The 17,575-nt window shown below is 42.3% G+C and overlaps 1 protein-coding gene across 1 annotated transcript in view; it reads right to left on the bottom strand.

Moving 5' to 3' along the window:
* Positions 1-3,220: 3,220 nt before the first annotated feature.
* Positions 3,221-17,575, bottom strand: part of spon1b (spondin 1b) — a 110,273-nt gene continuing 95,918 nt past the window's right edge. The window contains 11 exon segments of the mRNA XM_030731198.1: positions 3,221-5,594; positions 5,597-5,644; positions 6,611-6,725; positions 6,727-6,786; positions 6,788-6,804; positions 10,312-10,420; positions 10,422-10,471; positions 10,667-10,732; positions 10,735-10,755; positions 10,758-10,832; positions 14,110-14,280. Coding sequence (XP_030587058.1) covers positions 5,491-5,594; positions 5,597-5,644; positions 6,611-6,725; positions 6,727-6,786; positions 6,788-6,804; positions 10,312-10,420; positions 10,422-10,471; positions 10,667-10,732; positions 10,735-10,755; positions 10,758-10,832; positions 14,110-14,280 — 836 coding nt within the window. The 3' untranslated portion in view covers positions 3,221-5,490.

Genomic DNA, 17,575 nt, shown 5'->3' with positions numbered 1-17,575 from the left:
AGAATTAACCATCAGACATTTACACAAATGTTTAACTGTAATGTTCGGACACTGTGTTCCCTCGCCCTCCCCCTTCCTTTGAGTATCCAAATGTCTCTTTTGAATGCTCCACCACTACTTTTGAAGGGTCTCCAACATTACACTTCTGCTCACCGCAAGAAATCCACTGAGCATGCTCCCTGAAACATTACCATTAGACCAGCTGGGCACTGCTTGATTTTTCACAACACTGAATTTAACCAAGTGCTACTGGCAGATTCCTTTATCTCCAGAATCCAAGGGAAAAAATGGCCTTCTTCTCTCCCCACAGTTTACACTTCCCTTCAGGTTGTTCAGCCACCTTCCTATGCCTCATGAATAGGGTGTAGTGCACCCATATTGCAACTGCCTACCTGGATGATGTCATCATCCACAGCAACACCTGTTGCAACAACCATCAACAACCAAAGACGTGGGCAATTGGATAGACGGAGTTTCTAGGGTACCACTTGGGCAGCGGGCAGGTAAGCTCTTAAGTGGACAATATGGCTGCCGTTGCAATTTGCCCATGCTCCAAGACGAAAAGGAGGCCAGGTGGTTTCTGGGATTGGCTGTTTACTGCCGGAGGTTCATTCCAAATTTCACAGATCTGACCAGCCAGGGGTGATACGGTACTATGAGGTCTTTGAGATAAGATTAAGCAACATTTTTCTCCCATTTGAGCTACAGTAACTTGTCCGTTGGATCGTACCCCACAGGCCAGCCCCCCCCACATGCATCAGTGAGCCTTGGCCAACCATGACCCTGTTGCTGGTTCACCACTGTTCCTTCCTTGGCCCACTTTTGATAGATACTGACACTGCAGACTAGGAACACCCCACAAGAGATGCAGTTTTGGAGATGCTCTGACCCAGTCATCTAGCCATCACAATTTGGCGCTTGTCAAACTCACTCAAGTCCTTACGCTTGCCTATTTTTCCTGTTATTTACCAATAACCTTGCCTAACACACCGTATATGGCTTGTTGCTAAGAATTCAAAATAACATTTCTGCAACGTGAGTTTTGAGAGTTAAATTATTAAATATCCAACAATGTTATCAAAAAGTCCTGCACTGCATCGAGACACTTATCCTCAGATAAACTTTTCAGCTGCCAAGGTTTTAAAGGAAAGTGACTGCAGTCATTGTCATGGGAACTGTCATAAAGTGCTTGTGCCCTGTTTGGAGCTGAAAGCATGTCTAATTGTTGCTCTCACTGTATGAGCTGAAAGATAATGTCCACAACCCAGCAGCTTCAAAACATCATTCAATATTGATCTTTGGTGAATAAAAAGTTATATTGTACTGTATCTAGCATGTATTATTCATGAGCTTCCTTTATATGTGGGCTGATGCATGACACTTAAAGTCTGATTGTATTGCACAGGTCTGCTAAACAGGCAGCTAAGGTTCAAAGGTTGTAGTATTTACAAGTTAAGTTGCTTTAAATGTAGTCTTTGGGGTCAGGTTGTTGAAGGAGAAATCCACTTTTAGTTTTTTTTTTTTTACACTTCTTGTGTCGGCACAGTTGGAGTAATGGATTGTATAACTGAGCTTTATTTCAAGTCAGAGAAAAATAACTCTGCTTAAGTCTTAGTGATGTCATCTAGGCCCTCCATCATAAGCTGAGGGCGTGTAGTTTTGAGGAAACTGGGATTTACTGCAGGTGCAGCAAAAGGAGCAATTATAGGAAATATATCATCTTCTGCTTTTGGAACTTGCTGAAAACAAATGACAAGGATATCTGTACCTCTGGGTTTTTTTTTTTTTATGTCAGTAATTTATTCCACTCACACAGTCTCAACCATTCCTCTATCTCCATCTAGTGGAGTAAAATTGTAAGTACACCAGACACAAGAACATTCAGAATACTGCAATACTGACTGCAAAATAAATGTAGAAACACTACAACATTAAGTTCTTCCACAGCATTTTTTGTGTCTGGCTTATCAAGGTAGCTTAGCTGGACTATGCCCAAAACTACTATATGAGTGCAGGTCATGTACTAGCAAACTACTGTAAAATGTAGTTAGAAATACTAGTTCAATCACGTGGATCATTTTCTTTACATATAAACTTTTCCAGTGTTTACAGTGCAATCTGCGATATTTCCATGTATGCATACAGTTACCTAAAAACGCAAGTACATCCTCCTAATAAATTCTCATCCTAAACAGGTGCTAAAATTAGGCAAATACAACTTCAAATGAGCAACACCACGTGACATATTACTGTTATTATTTTACTGTTATTTAACAAAAACTGAGCCAAAATGCAGAAAGTGTGAAAATCATGATTCTGCTGCTTTTTAGAACCATCTTTAGCAACAATAACTCAAAGCTATTGTTTTCTGTATGATTTTATCAGCTGCTCACATCACTGTGGAGGAATGTTGGTAAACTCTTCTTTAAGCTTCAGTTCATCGAGGTTTGTGCGCATCCATTTATGCAAAGCTGACGCTGACTGGGCCGTTGCAGCACTTTGATTCTTTCGTAGATTTGCTGCTGTGTTTGGGATCATTGTCCTGCTGCGTTATCCATTTTCAGACAAGCTTCAGCTGTGGGACACGTGGCCTCACGTTTGACTCGAATATTTTGGCATGCAGAGCAGTTCGCGGTCAGCTCAATGAATGCAAGGTACAAAACAAAGTGCATTTGATTAGCAGCACCTGGCTGTTACGTTGCAAGCAGTAATGGTGTAGTTAATTTTTCCTGCACTGCTTCTGCATTTTGGCTTAATTTGGGTTAAATAAATGATGACAACATGTAATATGTGATGCTTTGTTCTTCATCTGAGGTTGTAGTTACCTCATTTTAAGACTGGGTAAGGACTAGATCATTTTTTATTGTCCTGATGTGTAAAATGTTGGAACTGAAAGAAGGTATACTTTCTTTTTTCATACAAGTGTTTCCAGTAAAGTTTAGTTAAATGCAGCAAATATCGTCTTGCCCAGTTACATACTCTTTAAAGTACTGTAAATCTCATTTGCCACTTCATATAAGGCCTAAAGTGAGCTCTCAATGAACTATTTATTAACAGCAGTTATAAAGAGTCAGCCTGGCATGCTGTGCATGTTTCTTCTGTTTCTAATACTGCCGTGTTCCTCACCTGTTACCCCGCTGCCATTGCTGGCCCTTTCCTTCCTTCAGTAAATGACACACTGAATGAAGAGAGCCATTAGAAGACCAGTGCGATGACATCATGATTCTCACATTTACCTTTTTTTTATTGTAAAGGTGGTTTCTTACAAAATAGTCACGTGATACAGACGTAAAGAGAAAAGAAAGAGGCCTGTAAATAAAAGGAGAGAAAATCTACAGAAAACACACCTTTTGTGATGAGATCCTTATAAAAAAAAAGCAACATAATCTGCTAAGTAATGCTAAAAAAAATACAAAAAAAAGAAAACACAAAAGATTTTACAGCTCACTCGTATCCTGCCAAAGCACAATAAAAAAAAGTGTTATAACCAAGGCCCCATAACAGTCTACTGTACATTGAGCTATCCTACAGGTTTTAATACTGTAGAAACTTCTATATCCTCTACATACGCCTTTTACAGCCAGCACATGTGTAAGACGTGACACTCCTAAGGCTCCGTGGGAACAAAGCAGATACAGTCGTTTCGCTACAGCTGAGAAAGCGTGACGTCCAAATAAAACAACCGTCTGTGAACATGCTGAAATAAAGTCCTCTGACAGGATGAGCGCTATCGCAGGCTTGCTACACATGCTGAAATGACAGAGAAACAGCAGTACAGTATATAAAGACTCATTTTAACAGTATAAAACATCTCCACTGAAATGGTCTGTTCGTAAGGGAAAGTGGGTTTTAGTAATTACAAAGCAATGACACTTATACGTGTTGGTTAGATAGTGAATGTACAGTATATCCTCAGATTTTAGAGACCTCTTGTGTTACCATCTATGCCTTTCTATGTCTTGCAAAAAAAAAAAAATAAAATCCCCCCTCGGACTGCTCACCAAAAATGAAGCTCATTTTAACGCAGTGTGGTAATAAATCCATTTCCATTTCAATTATCTGATGTTATTAGTTTATTTTCATACAACAGTGGAGTAGTATAGTTTAACATTTTGGCTCGTTTTACATCGATCTTCTGAGTAACACTCAAACGTTTGTGAAGGGAGAAGTTCTCCTGGTGCTTTTCTGAAGGGGGGAAAAAAAATGCTGTTTATCAGTCACCCTCATAGAGACTGCACACGTCTGAAGAACAGTCCCTCACAGAGACCAGAGCAAAACACTGCGCACTGTACTTTTGTCCATTTTACATAATGTATATGATGTCAGTGACCTAGAGGCTGTAACAGGTGAATTTTGTGCTTTTTTGACTCTGTGAGTTTTCTCTCCTTCTTCTCTTTTATCTAGTCTTCATTTCCCCCAAGCTGACCGCGATCCAGCTGCATCCTTTTTACCACACTAACTAAGAGTAATAATCAAACATTAGTCCCGACAGGCCACGAAGTCACGCTCGGTCACAGTCACGATACCCTTCTACACGGTCCATCCAATGCTTTAGCTTCTCCACTGTTTGCCCTCCACCCTCCTCCTCCTCTTATGCTGACTTAACAACACATACTTTTGACTATAGTAGCCCTCATTAACATCTTTTTCTTTATGCGCAAGAAAGTGAAATCTTCATATAAATGTACACTGGACAAAAACACTAAATTAAAGCAAAGCAGTAAAGACTGTATTACAGTATTAATGATATTTAATGGTCAGATTAAAGTTGTCTGGTAGTGTTAAAAAGGTTTATAGGTGGCCTCTTTGATTTAGATGATTTATTTAATAGGGACAATGCAGGTTAACATAATTCCAATAACAAGCTTAAACCCAATTAGCTAGCCCTAATTTTGACTTCTCCCTAGTTAAGCCTTACATCAACAGTAAAAATGAAAATATACAGCTTTCAACAAAAATGTTCAGCTCCTAATTATTAGTAGACAAGCCAAAGTTTTGGAGGTGCTGCAGCAGACGGGCAGATTTTGGTGAAAATACCCAGAAAATACTTTAAATTTTAGGTATTTAACTCTAGTAGCAGGGACCAAAAACTTTTTACTAGCAGGGACCAAAAACTTTTTACTAGCAGGGACCAAAAACTTTTTTCCCACTTAAATTCCAGACAAATTTCTTTTTTTTTTGCAGGACACAGATATTCTGTCTAATACTTCCAATATGGTCTAAAAGTAAAATAAAAGTCAGCTCTGTTAACTAAATGCCCACAAAGGCTTTAAAACAGCATGTCATTATTGTACCCCCCCAACTAAAATTCCCTCCTTTTTTCAAAGAATAAAGCTAACCCATAATATTCCCTTCACCTCACCTCCCATCTACACACAAAAAAGTCAATTTAATCTGGGTCATCATTTTTATAAAATGAATCCTTATTTTCACGTCATCTATTTAACCCACTGCACACCTCCTCGCCTCTCTGTAGCTCAGCAGCGCCCCCTAGCATTCTTGAACGTTACAGGCACGGATCTCCTTCCTGTCCTTACAGCCTTGGCCTTTGTTCTTTTCTTTGCTGCCATGAAACGCCTCCTGGATCCCCCCCTGCACGGTTTGGTACACTCCGTCCAGCTGGACCACGGTTGCATCCTGCAACCTGATGGAACAAAATATAGAACTTATTCAATACAAGCAATTGCAAGGAGAGAAAATTATATACATAAATTGATGTGGCATTTTATTTGCCTGAAGACACAAGAAGATACATTCCTTAAACATTTGTTCATATTTCTCTTGTTCACTCAACTCATCTCTGGTGGCTCCAGTAGTGGTTCACACATTCACCTAACAAGCAAAAAAAAAAATCCCTGTTTCGATCCTGGGAGGTGAGAAATCTCTTCGGTTTCATCAGGAAGGATAAAGACTCATCTGCCAACTCAAAGATGTGGAGCTACCTGCTGTGGCAACCTCTTGTGAATATGGAAGCAGCTGAAAGTAGATTACTCACTCTGCATCTCTGCTTTTGTATTCTGAAGTTCGTCTGCAGGCTTGGACAGCTGCAGGCCCGATGTCCGTGTCTCACATTTTTTTTAAAATTCTGTTTCTTTGTACATTTCTGCATCAGGACCATTTACTGAGGACAGCATTAGTTCACACAAGTCACAAAGTCAAACTTAGGTGATGTCATTGCCAGTCAATACGTGCTCATGGCTCCGATAACATGCTACCAACAATCTGTTTATCTCAGATGGGGTGTGCCATGTCCTTTACCCTTTCCTACCTACAGTTACTACACAACTGCAAGCTGCTTTGCAACCCACTTCCTTCCCAGCTCCTCCTGAGTTAATTGGTATCACACCTCCATTCTCTGCTGTTTTTTTCTGGTGCTATTTTTCAACTTTATGGATTCCACTTATGTATGAAGACAGGGAAGCGAGGTCCCACAAAGGAACCGTACCACCAAAACTAAATGGCTGCAAGATGGAAATATCAGGGTTCGGTTCAGTAGCTGAGTCCTGACTTAAACAGCTCTGCTGCAATAAAACACCAACTGTGTAAAATATGGTCTCGTTAAAATGCTGAAATGTTACATGAAGCATGCTAACTTATTCCACAACCCAACCTGACACCTCCTCCAACCGCCGTTTCCGACACTTCTGATCTTGCATTTTCTTCCTTTGGATGGTCTCAGGACAATAGCTGCCCCCGAACTGCGGCTCCAGTTTGATCATACGGGTCCCGAATGGTGTGTCCTTTTCCACAGGACTTATTGCACGTCGACCACTCCGTCCACTCTGAGGACCATGCAGTCGACGGCTAGATAGGCAGATGGGAGGGAAGGCAGAAAAGTAAATATGAGATAACCACCCTTGTTAGTGCTTGATTGAGCTCACCTGGACCTTATTATCCTCTCCCTGATGTATAGTTTGGTCATTTTTGTTCACTTTGTCAGTTCATTGATGGACGTGCCTTCAGTTCCTGTAGCTCCTTTGTCTTCTTTTGCTGGGTCCTTTTTTTGTATTTGTTTTGTTTTCTATGCAGCGTTTGGACAGTTTTCAGTAGTAATTAAAGTGCCTTTTTCTTTGACTACAAGGGGAGTCCCACTTGGATTTGGCTTTTGACTTCACTGTCACAGCACGAAACCATGACACTAACCCTTAAGATGCGGTTGCACACATACAGTCATCAGCCAGAATGCTGTGGAATTATTTATCAGTTGTTTTGGAACATGGAGAGCTACTGTAGGCACACAGTGTTTTTATTGGACGCTGTGCTAACTCAGGACTCAGCCTTTTAATCTGACTTTTTGCACGGACCTGTAACCAGTATGTTCACACTGTGCAGCTCAGCTCCCAGAGAGCAATGCGGACGCTCACACTGTAAGTTTAGACAGAGAAAATACCAAGTTTACTCAGATAAAGCTACTCAAAAGCCAGCACTGAATACTGTAACATGAATTTTAAAATGAAAAGAAATGACTTTCAGGACAGGGACTGATTCCATACGATGTTAAACATGACAGAGGGTTTTTAGAGTCATTTTCTTAATCAAGCTCATTTCTAACTCTTTATGTGACTAATTTACAAAAAACGTTTGCTGTGCCCAAAGGTAAGTGTTTACTATTGTCAGCTCTCTCTTCTCTCATTCCCCTGCTCTGCAAGTTTCCAGCTTTTAAGTAATGACATATGACTCCACATATTCCCAAAGTCTGAGAAAAAAGTGATGGGGGCATGTTAAATAATTACTGAAACGCGCTGTGGGCAGGGAGAATAAATCTTACTCTTTGGCTATGAAGATGGGAATGACTCTGCACTGTGTGATTTATGTCTAGTAAGTGTGGCAGTGCCACTGTTTTAGTCCTGGAGAAAATCACTGACACCCTGATTAACAAGCCCTGCTACAGAGAAAAAGAAAAGAAAAACACAGTTTTAACACCTTTCTTAGCAATATCACTAAAGCCTGACTGAAATGGGACTTTTGATCCTGATACCTCCGGCCACATTAGGAGTCCAGGGTCATACCTCGGGAAATTTGGAATATCAGAAACTTCATTTCCTGCACTCTAAGGAATTGTTGTAGAGAGGGCACCACTGCTGAAAAATCAGTTTATAGCTGAAATGTGAAAATACAGAAATCAGGCATCAGCTCACAGTTCAACAAAGGAGACACTTTGCCAGTTCCAGGTTTGAACTGCCTTAACTCTTCGTGGCACAGATTCAACAATGTTGCTGGAAACATTCCTCATGACTGTGGAGGCCATTTGGGAACAACGAACCATTTCAAACATTTCAAGAAACCATTTTGAGTTTTGTGACATCAGAAGACTGGTACATGTGGGTCATGAAGGCATGGACGCTGCCAGCAATAATACCCCAACTGTCAGTACAAGGCAGGATGGATCCATGCTTTCATGTTGCTTATGCAACAACATTTCTGCACTCTCGGGGAGCCGGTGCTAACTGTAGCCTCAGTTTCCTCTTGCTAGATGACAGTAATGCATCTGGTGTGGTCTCCTGCTGCTGTAGCCCGTCTGCTACAAGGATCAGTGTGTTGTGTGTCAGAGATGCTCTTCTGCATACCCTAGTTGTAACAAATGGTTATTTTGAGTTACTGTTGTCATTTTCCTCACAGAGTACTGCTGCTCACTGGATATTTTCTCTTTTGTAACCACTCTCTGTGCGATAGTTGTGTTGGGAGATCCCAGCAGATCAGCAGTTCCTGAATTACTCGGAGCAGCCCACCTGCCCCGTGTCACATTCAAAGTCACTTAAATCCCTTTTCTCCTCGTTCTGATGCTCGGTTTGAATTTCAGCATCTCAAGTACCTCAGCATTCCTGAATGCACTGAGTTGGTGCCACGTGATTGGTTGATTGATATTAGCATAGATTAGCATTTATGAGCAGTTGAACAAGTATACGTGGTAAAGTGTACCTAATTAAGTGGTTAGTGAGTGTATACAGCTCTGAGTTGGTTTCAGTTGTACTTGACAAGTAGGAGTTTCTGTGTTGGTCTTGGTGAATTTGTGTCCTCCACTGTTCCAGTTGTGTGTGGGGTACCACAGGGCTCGGTTCTAGGCCCACTCCTTTTCTCTCTTTATCTATTACTGCTGGGGCAAATACTTAGAAAATATGGTATTTCTTCCACTGCTCTGCAGATGACAGCCAGATATATGTGCCTCTTAAAAGGAAGGACTCGTACTCAGTGGCACAATTATTTAAATGCTTAGGTGACATTAAGGCATGATTGGCTCTAAATTTCCTAAGTTTAAAGGAGAAAAAAAACAGAGGTGATGGTTTTTGGTAACAACTCTGTGACCCCTTTGGTAGATCTGGGCCCTCTGGCACAGTATCTTAAGCCAACAATCACAAACTTAGGAGTCAAAATAGATCCTGACATGAAGCTTGACAGCCACATTAAGGCTGTAGTCAAGCCAAGTTTTTTTTTTTCACCTGAGGTAACTGGCCAAAATAAAGCCAATTCTCCAAAGGCGGAGACTTTGAAACAATAATCCACGCCTTTGTTACCACTTGGCTGGATTACTGTAATGCACTTTATTTGGGGCTTAGCAGGTCTGCTATTTGCCTTCAACTGGTGCAGAATGCTGCTGGCGGCTTTTAAATGGTGGCTGCAAACACGAGCACATTTCACCTGTTTTAGCTTCACTTCACTGGCTGCCCGCTTGTTTTAAGATCCATTTTAAAATTCTTTTAATTGCCCCACCTTATCTCTCTGAGCTGCTACACTCTTACACTCCCACCCGGTCACTCAGGTCGGCAGACCAGTTGCTTCTGATGGTGCCTCCTAAAACCAGGTTTAAGCTCAGAGGGGACCGGGCTTTTGCTGTGGCAGCACCAAATCTCTGGAATGATCTGCCACTGCACATTAGACAGGCCTCATCACTCGCGCACTTTAAATCACCTTTTTCTTTGGCTTTAACCTAAGTAAACAGTGAGTCTGTGAGCTGAGTTTTTTAAACATTTTGTGTTCTTTGTATATATTATGTATTTCTTAGGTATTTCAATGCATTTATTGAGTTGTTTTATTGTACAGCACTTTGGACCCTGTGGGTGATTTTAAAGCGCTTTATAAATAAAGCTGGATTGGATTGGATTGGATATATGATGCCATGAGACTCTGGCTTTCTGTATTACTTTCAAATAATTAGTCTTCAGTTTTTGTATTTAATTTTATCCCCACTCAGTCGATACATGCAAGCACTGTTCACTCTTAACTTTCCATTTGTCTGTTTTAAAGTGTGAGAGTGTAATGGGACGATTCTACCTGATATTCCCCTAAATAAATAACTAAATAAGGAGCACTTACGGCACTCAGGCAGCATGCACTTCTCCGTCTGCTCCAGCTCTTCTGTGCACTCTGCAGGATCAGACTTCAGCATCCTCTGCCGTGTTCGCATGCCCCGCCCACATGTAACCGCTACACTCACTCCACTCCGACCAGGGCGACAGCATGCAGGGGATGGTATCTGGTATAAGTGATACACACATTACTGCATGTAATTATAGCAGTTAACCCTAATAACACTCAAATGCATAATCGCTCTAATGACTTTGCTCATTCATTACAGTCAGCTGAATAAAATGTACATGAAGTGTTAATATACTAACAAATGCTCATGCAAAAAAACCAACATATGACATAATAGCAGCTGTTCACTCACGGCATTCTGGCATCATGCACTTCTCCACTTCAGCTACCTCGGTCTTACACATGGATCCATCTATAGAGGCATCTTTACCATACGCTCCGTCTTCTCATGCCGATCCCACAGGTGACGCTGCAGGGGTCCCACTCCCCCCACTCAGTCACCACGCAGCTACTGGGTGCTGTGGAAAGGACAGAACACAAAAAACACCTCATGAAGGTTTTCACCTCTAAGGACTCCAGTTTTAGCCCAAAACTGAATACTGAGGCAAAGTGTACATCCTCATTTTTATCATTTTATCGACTCTTAAAGCTGAAGAACTCTTCCCCGTCACTACATCCCCAAACCCCACAGTCTCTACAATCCTTAGACTCGTTACTCAAGTAAAGGTAATACAGCGTAAACATAAGTAGCTCTAAGTAGTTCTACTTTCAAAAAGTAATACATACAACCCATTATTAGCAAAGTGTTCTTAAGTGTCTAAAGGCAACGTACTTATACAACTTTAATGACATCTTGATTAAAACATTATTTTGCTGCTGTTATCACCAGCTGAAATTGATCAGTTTAAGTTTGTTATATAGTCGTGCTGTTGTTGTTTAGATCAATCTATAAAACTGAATCTTATGTTAGAAGCTTCTCATATCATAGAAAAATTATTACACTATTTTACACTAGTGCACATCAGGAAAATACTGTTTGAATTCTGACTTATACTGTTTTCAACATAATCACATCAGCTGTAATGATTATTTTAGCTGATTGCATTTATTTTAGTTTTTTAAACACACTGAAATATTTATGTGCAAATTTCATCACCCACCCCCACCACCCACCCACCACATCCATCCATCCATCCACCCACCCACCATCATCCATCCATCCACCATCCATCCAGCCACCCACCACCCATCCATCCAGCCCCATCCACCCACCCACCCACCATCCATCCATCCACACCAACCACCCATCCATTCGTCGACACCACCCACCATCCACGCATCCATCCATCCAGCCAGCCAGGGAGCCAGCCAGCATCGACCCACCCAGCCAGGCAGCGACCCACCCACCAAGCCAGCCATCCAGCCAGCAGCCCCAGCCAGCCAGCCACCCAATCCACCCACCCACCAGCCAATCAAACCCACCCAGCCGCAGGACCCACCCACCCAGCCAGCCAGCCACCAACCCACCCACCCAGCCAGCGACCCACCCAGCCAGCCAGCCACGCAGCCAGCCAGCCAGCCAGCCAGCCAGCCAGCCAGCCAGCCAGCCATCCACCCACCCATCCATCCAGCCAGCATCCAGCCATCCAGCCAGCCAGCAGCCAGCCAGCCACACAACCCACCCCAGAACCCACCCACCCACCCACCCATCCATCCATCCATCCATCCATCCATCCATCATCCATATTCATTCATCCACCTATCCATCCATCTACCCACCCATCCATCCATCCATCCATCTACCCATCCATCCATCCATCCATCCATCCATCCATCCACCCATCCATCCATCCACCCACCCATCCATCTATCCATCCATCCATCCATCCATCCATCCCTCCATCCATCATCCATCCACCATCTACCTTCCCATTCATCCACTCATCCACCCATCCCGCCATTCATCCACCCATCTAGGGTCGTGGGTGGGCAGGAGCCTATCCCAGCTGTCAAAGGGCAAGAGGCAGGGTATACAGACTGCCAATCCATCACAGGGCTGACTGCATTTTAATTTTATTCATATGTTATTACAACCAAACATAAAGCTATTGCAACATTATGTAGTTTAGGAAGACAAACTATTTTATGAAATAAGAAACCAAAAGCCTCCAGAGAGCCCTGCAGAACATAAGCAAACAAAAGGAGGAGAAAACAGGATGATTTGAAACAATTACTGAACCACAAACTGTCCTTTTACCTCAGAAGAAACTGAAACAGTCATCATTGTGACGCAGGTAAGATAGTTTCTCTCCTGAATTTTTATAGTTTATAGATCTGCTTCTCCTTCAGTTTTGACCCGAATTTGACCATTAATAACTGCCATTCATAAGTAAAACATATTCTCCTTTAATATGCAAATGTAATCAAGAGATAAAACAGGCTTCTCTTGAAACTTACAAATTCAGAGCACATGTTTTATACAAGTCAGATAACCTTCACCATCATTCACTTAGAGAATAGCAGGAACAAATCCAATTTTCCACTATTGCTAGAAGTTTGATGACCTTGCATGGCCACATCTGTTCAGCGTGTCTTACATAAATTCAATAAAAACCTTACATCACAAACAAAGATGATCGCAAATGGTGTAATATCAACTATCAAAAAACAATGAAGCAGCAGACACTTCTGTGCGCTCTCTGCCAGCCTTTTAGTCAAGCAGCGTAACAAGACCCAGACACAAAAGGTACCCGAGTGGGTCAATAAGCTCACAACCTCTGTCTCTATTACTGTTCCTCAAGTTACAAGCTCTTCAGCCACAGAACTGAGGGAATTATGAAAGCAAACCTCCCTCTGTCTAATGTTGATCTCAGAGATCTGATCCACTCAGGCTCCTTTAAGTGGACTCTAAACCCCCCAAAACCTATTTAAACTTAAATAGCTAGAGTTAACTAAACAGGTGGACAGAACTCCAGTACTCCTGATTACCAATGTTCCTTTCAAATTTGTGACTTTATTTTTACTAATATATTTTTAACCCTAAGTGAGTTTGGAGAAAAGTGCAATCCGACCACCAACATCCCCTCAGGTGAGCTGGATGTGGTGGCTGGGGAGAAAGAGGTCTGGGTATCTCTGTTCAGACCACTGCCCCATGACCTAGTCCTGGATATGTAGTAGATAATGGATGGATAGATGGACCGATGGGTGTTTGCAGAAAGTATATCACATTAAGGGAAGTCCAGCTCCTCCTCTCTGTATCAAATGGATATCAGAAACGACCAGCTGAATGCCCTCAGAGAAAAATCAGCAGATATGATCTGGAAACCTTATATCCAGTACAGGAACTTACCTTTATCAGCCTACAGCACCAGTGCATGTTAATACTAACATGCAGGTACAAAGGCTGAGGTAACTGCTCTGCTTCTTTCATGTTTTTACTGGGGGGAATAAAATACATGTGTTCTAAATCATGTTATAGACATGAAAATATACGCTGTATACATTGTTATTATTGTATGTTCACTAGTTAATTGTGCCTTATTTACTTCATGAATGTAATTTTTTTCACTTTGTTCTTTTGTGCCTCTTTCACAAAGTTTTTTGTTGGACTATTCTGCATATTAAACTCCAAAATAGGATGCTCTCATTTAAAGAAGCCAATCTACATTAAATTCTATGTGAAAAGAAATGTAACAGCTGGCTCAAATTAAAGGCGCTGTTAATTTCACTCATTATGGGAAAAGTCATTCAGAACACTGTTACTGCCTTCGTTAGGTCAAATACATAAACACTCACAGCATTCATCGTTGACGACACACTTCTCAGTCTCCTCAGTGTTGAGCTGGCAGAGCGAGCCATCCTCGGGATACTGTTTGACATATCGCTCTCGAGACCTCATCCCCATCCCGCAGGACACGCTGCAGGCCGACCAGCTGATCCACTCTGACATCATGCACGTCGATGGCTCTGTCCAGCAGGGGGAGAGAGAGCAGAAGAACAAGGTATAGGTACTCGTCATAAGCAGTATAAAAGCAGCAGCAGTCTGGAAGCCTGCTTTAGCAATGCTGAGGCTAGTATGTTCAGTATGAATGGAGTCTTGTGGCTTACTGCAGAGTTTTGGGGGCAAAAATTGCTCAAAAAATGTCTCTTTTAATAGTAAAGGTTACCAAACACTGGGCTAACTGATGATTCTAAATTGGCTTTAGGATTGCTCAGGTGCTCAATGCTTACTGCTGCAATATTTATTCAATTGCAACATTTCAGTCCAGTACACTCAGCCTTCAGCAGGTGTATGGGCAGCATCTCCACATTCTCATATATAAGCACACAAAAGCTGCCTCAGTCTTCTCTACATTCAATCAGACGACTGCTGAGATTAGCCTGAATAAGGAACACCTGCACATACACCATACTGCCAACAGCATTCACTCACCCATCCAACTCATTGAGTTCAGGTGTTCCAGTCACTTCCATGGCTACAGGTGTATAAACCAAGCACCCAGGCATGCAGACTGCTTCTACAAACATTAGTGAAAGAATGGGTCGCTCTCAGGAGCTCAGTGAATTCAGTGAACGGTACCGTGATAGGATGATACCTGTGCAACAAGTCCAGTCACTACTAAATATTCCACAGTCAGCTGTTAGTGGGATTATAACAAAGTGGAAGTGATAGGGAACGACAGCAACTCAGCCATGAAGTGGTAGGCCACGTAAAATCACAGAGTGGGGTCAGTGGATGCTGAGGGTCATGGTGCACAGAGGTCACCAACTTTCTGCAGAGTCAGTCACTACAGACCTCCAACCTTCAGATCAGCTCAAGAACAGTGTGTAGAGAGCTTCGTGAATGGGTTTCCATGGCAGCTGCATCCAAGCCTTACATCACCAAGCACAATGCAAAGTGTCGGATGCAGTGGTATAAAGCACGCCGCCACTGGACTCTAGCGCAGCGCAGACGTGTTCTCTGGAGGGATGAATCACACTGCTCCGTCTGACAACTATTGGACAATTTCATGCTCCCAACTTTGTGGAACAGTTTGGGGATGGATTAAGAACGGGATGTTACTCAGGTTCACGGGTGTGTGAAGGCAGACGAGTGAATACTTTTGGCAAGATAGTGCATGTGCATTAGTAGTCAGCCAATAGCATTAGCAGGATAATCAATAGGACATGAATCTTAAATAACACGCACATAACTTGAGAACTGTCACAAATGAATACGTCTTAAAAACAAACTTGTTCAGTTTGTTACAGAATATTACAACCATAACTTTTATACTAAAATATTCTACTTTTTTGTAAGCATGCCTTTTCATGTACTCATGGGAACATTATTTTTAACTCCTGAATCTGCAGTGATTATGATTCATATCAAGTTTATTTTCAGCAAAGCACTGTATTTAATTTTTTCAGAAGATGCTGTTGAAATCCATCCTGCACATTTCATCTTGTAAGATTTTCAGCAATAAAAAAAGTCTCCACCATTTCCAGCAATGCAGAGATAATCATTTTCAGCAGGAAATGCATTTTATTGTAACATCTGTGCCGTCCATAGAAACGGCCACTCTGCTTTTAAAACCCAGCACTGGAGTGGGACCTTTAGATGTTCAGCCTAGCTCTCTCCCAAGCGAGTCATTTCAGCTTCACTGTCCCAGTCAAGAGGTCCTCATCAAAAAGAATCCATACAGGAACACTTGAGTTACAGGACACTCTGCACACCAAACCCGAATCCTTCCACAGCTGCTTAGGTTTCAGCCTGTTCAGTCATCTCAGAGTTGAAAGTGCCACTTTCAAAAAGCCCTTCCTTGGACACTGCTTTAACTCTCTTTTAATAAGGCAAGTTGCCTGAGGGACAGTCCTATTCACGGCAGGGACCTTCAGGGAGTTGAAGTCAATATGCATGACCTCGGTGTGCATCAGCTGCAAAGTGAACCGCAGCTTCTCGAGCTTAACAAGGTTCCACTCTGGTGTATTTTATCACTATTTGCCAGAATGGTGCTTCAAGATCTTCCTATTCTTCACTTGCAGAGAGACACTGTATGAGCCTAAGTGCCATCTTGTTCCAGCACCTCTTCTGAGAGCTGCTGCAGACCGAGAATCAAACGTGACAAAAGGGAGTCAGCCACAAAGAGATAGTTTGGTGAGTGAATGAACTTTGAGCATCATGGGTTTTTTTTTTTTGACTCATGTTATGAATAAGATTTTTCCCAAACTGAGAATAGTGTTGCTTACCAGCAGTGAAACATTAATAAAAGATACAGGTATCTACAGCTGGGATGAGGCCTCCAGAGAGCCAAATGTTTCTCAGGAATATTAATCGCACCCGGAGGTGGCCCTCCATCCAGCCCCAGCACAAACCCTGCAATTATCAATCTCCCACTGCCCACTAACGGAGCGCTAAATGAAAACAAAGGAGAGGTGCTCAGGAACAAAAAGCTATCCATGCTGCTGTCGTACAATCAATAAGAGGAGTAGTGAAGGGTGGAAGTGTGCGTGTATCTGTGTGTGTGTGTAGAGCCTTGAATAGCCAGAGCCTCACTCATCTGAGGCCTTGTAGACATCCTAGGAGCAAAAGACGAGGAGTGAGGAGGTGGCGGGGGGGGGGGGGGGGGGGGGGGGGGGGGGGGGGTTGACTCTGACGCTGACTCTGCTGCCTCTCAGCATTTGTTCCAAACTGACAACTTCACTGGCAAATGGACAAAAGCAAACTCCCGGGGTTTTATGCTCGTTTGTGGGTTTGCTGCTGGATCTGAGGTTGTGACTTTTAAAGCAAAAATGCCATTAAACCGTCAACTCTGACTGAAAACCGAGGAAACTAATTTGCTAACTGATACTTTAGGTTAGTGTGAGCTGCCGGTTTTCACTTTCACGCTGCTAATTGGGTTCCTGAACATACACAGTCCTCCAGTTGTTCTTATTAGCTTTAACATAAAAATGAAAACGCGGCGCTTTGATTTCTTTCAGAGATAAACGCATTCAAATCCCGATTTAAGCATCCTGGATGCAGGAGGCCGCCCAGCACCAAGAGCTGAGCCACATAATCTTTTATGTGTCAGTGAAGTAATTACGGTATCCAATTACCATTGTTTACTCTGTCTGATTAGGGATTTCCTCTATTTTGTCTCATATTCCCCTCGATTGAAACGATATCATCTGCAGATACATGTATGTGTGGCCTTTTTAAAAAATTTTTATGGAGCTTTCATAGTAAGTGGCTGGAGATTCTCGTCCTAATGACAAAGGTGCCACACACTAATCCCTCATA

This window comes from Archocentrus centrarchus, chromosome 6 (assembly GCF_007364275.1).
Source record: "Archocentrus centrarchus isolate MPI-CPG fArcCen1 chromosome 6, fArcCen1, whole genome shotgun sequence".
Classification (NCBI taxonomy): Eukaryota; Metazoa; Chordata; class Actinopteri; order Cichliformes; family Cichlidae; genus Archocentrus; species Archocentrus centrarchus.
The sequence above is the reverse complement of the archived record's forward strand: the minus strand, read 5'-3'. Positions and strand labels throughout refer to the sequence as shown.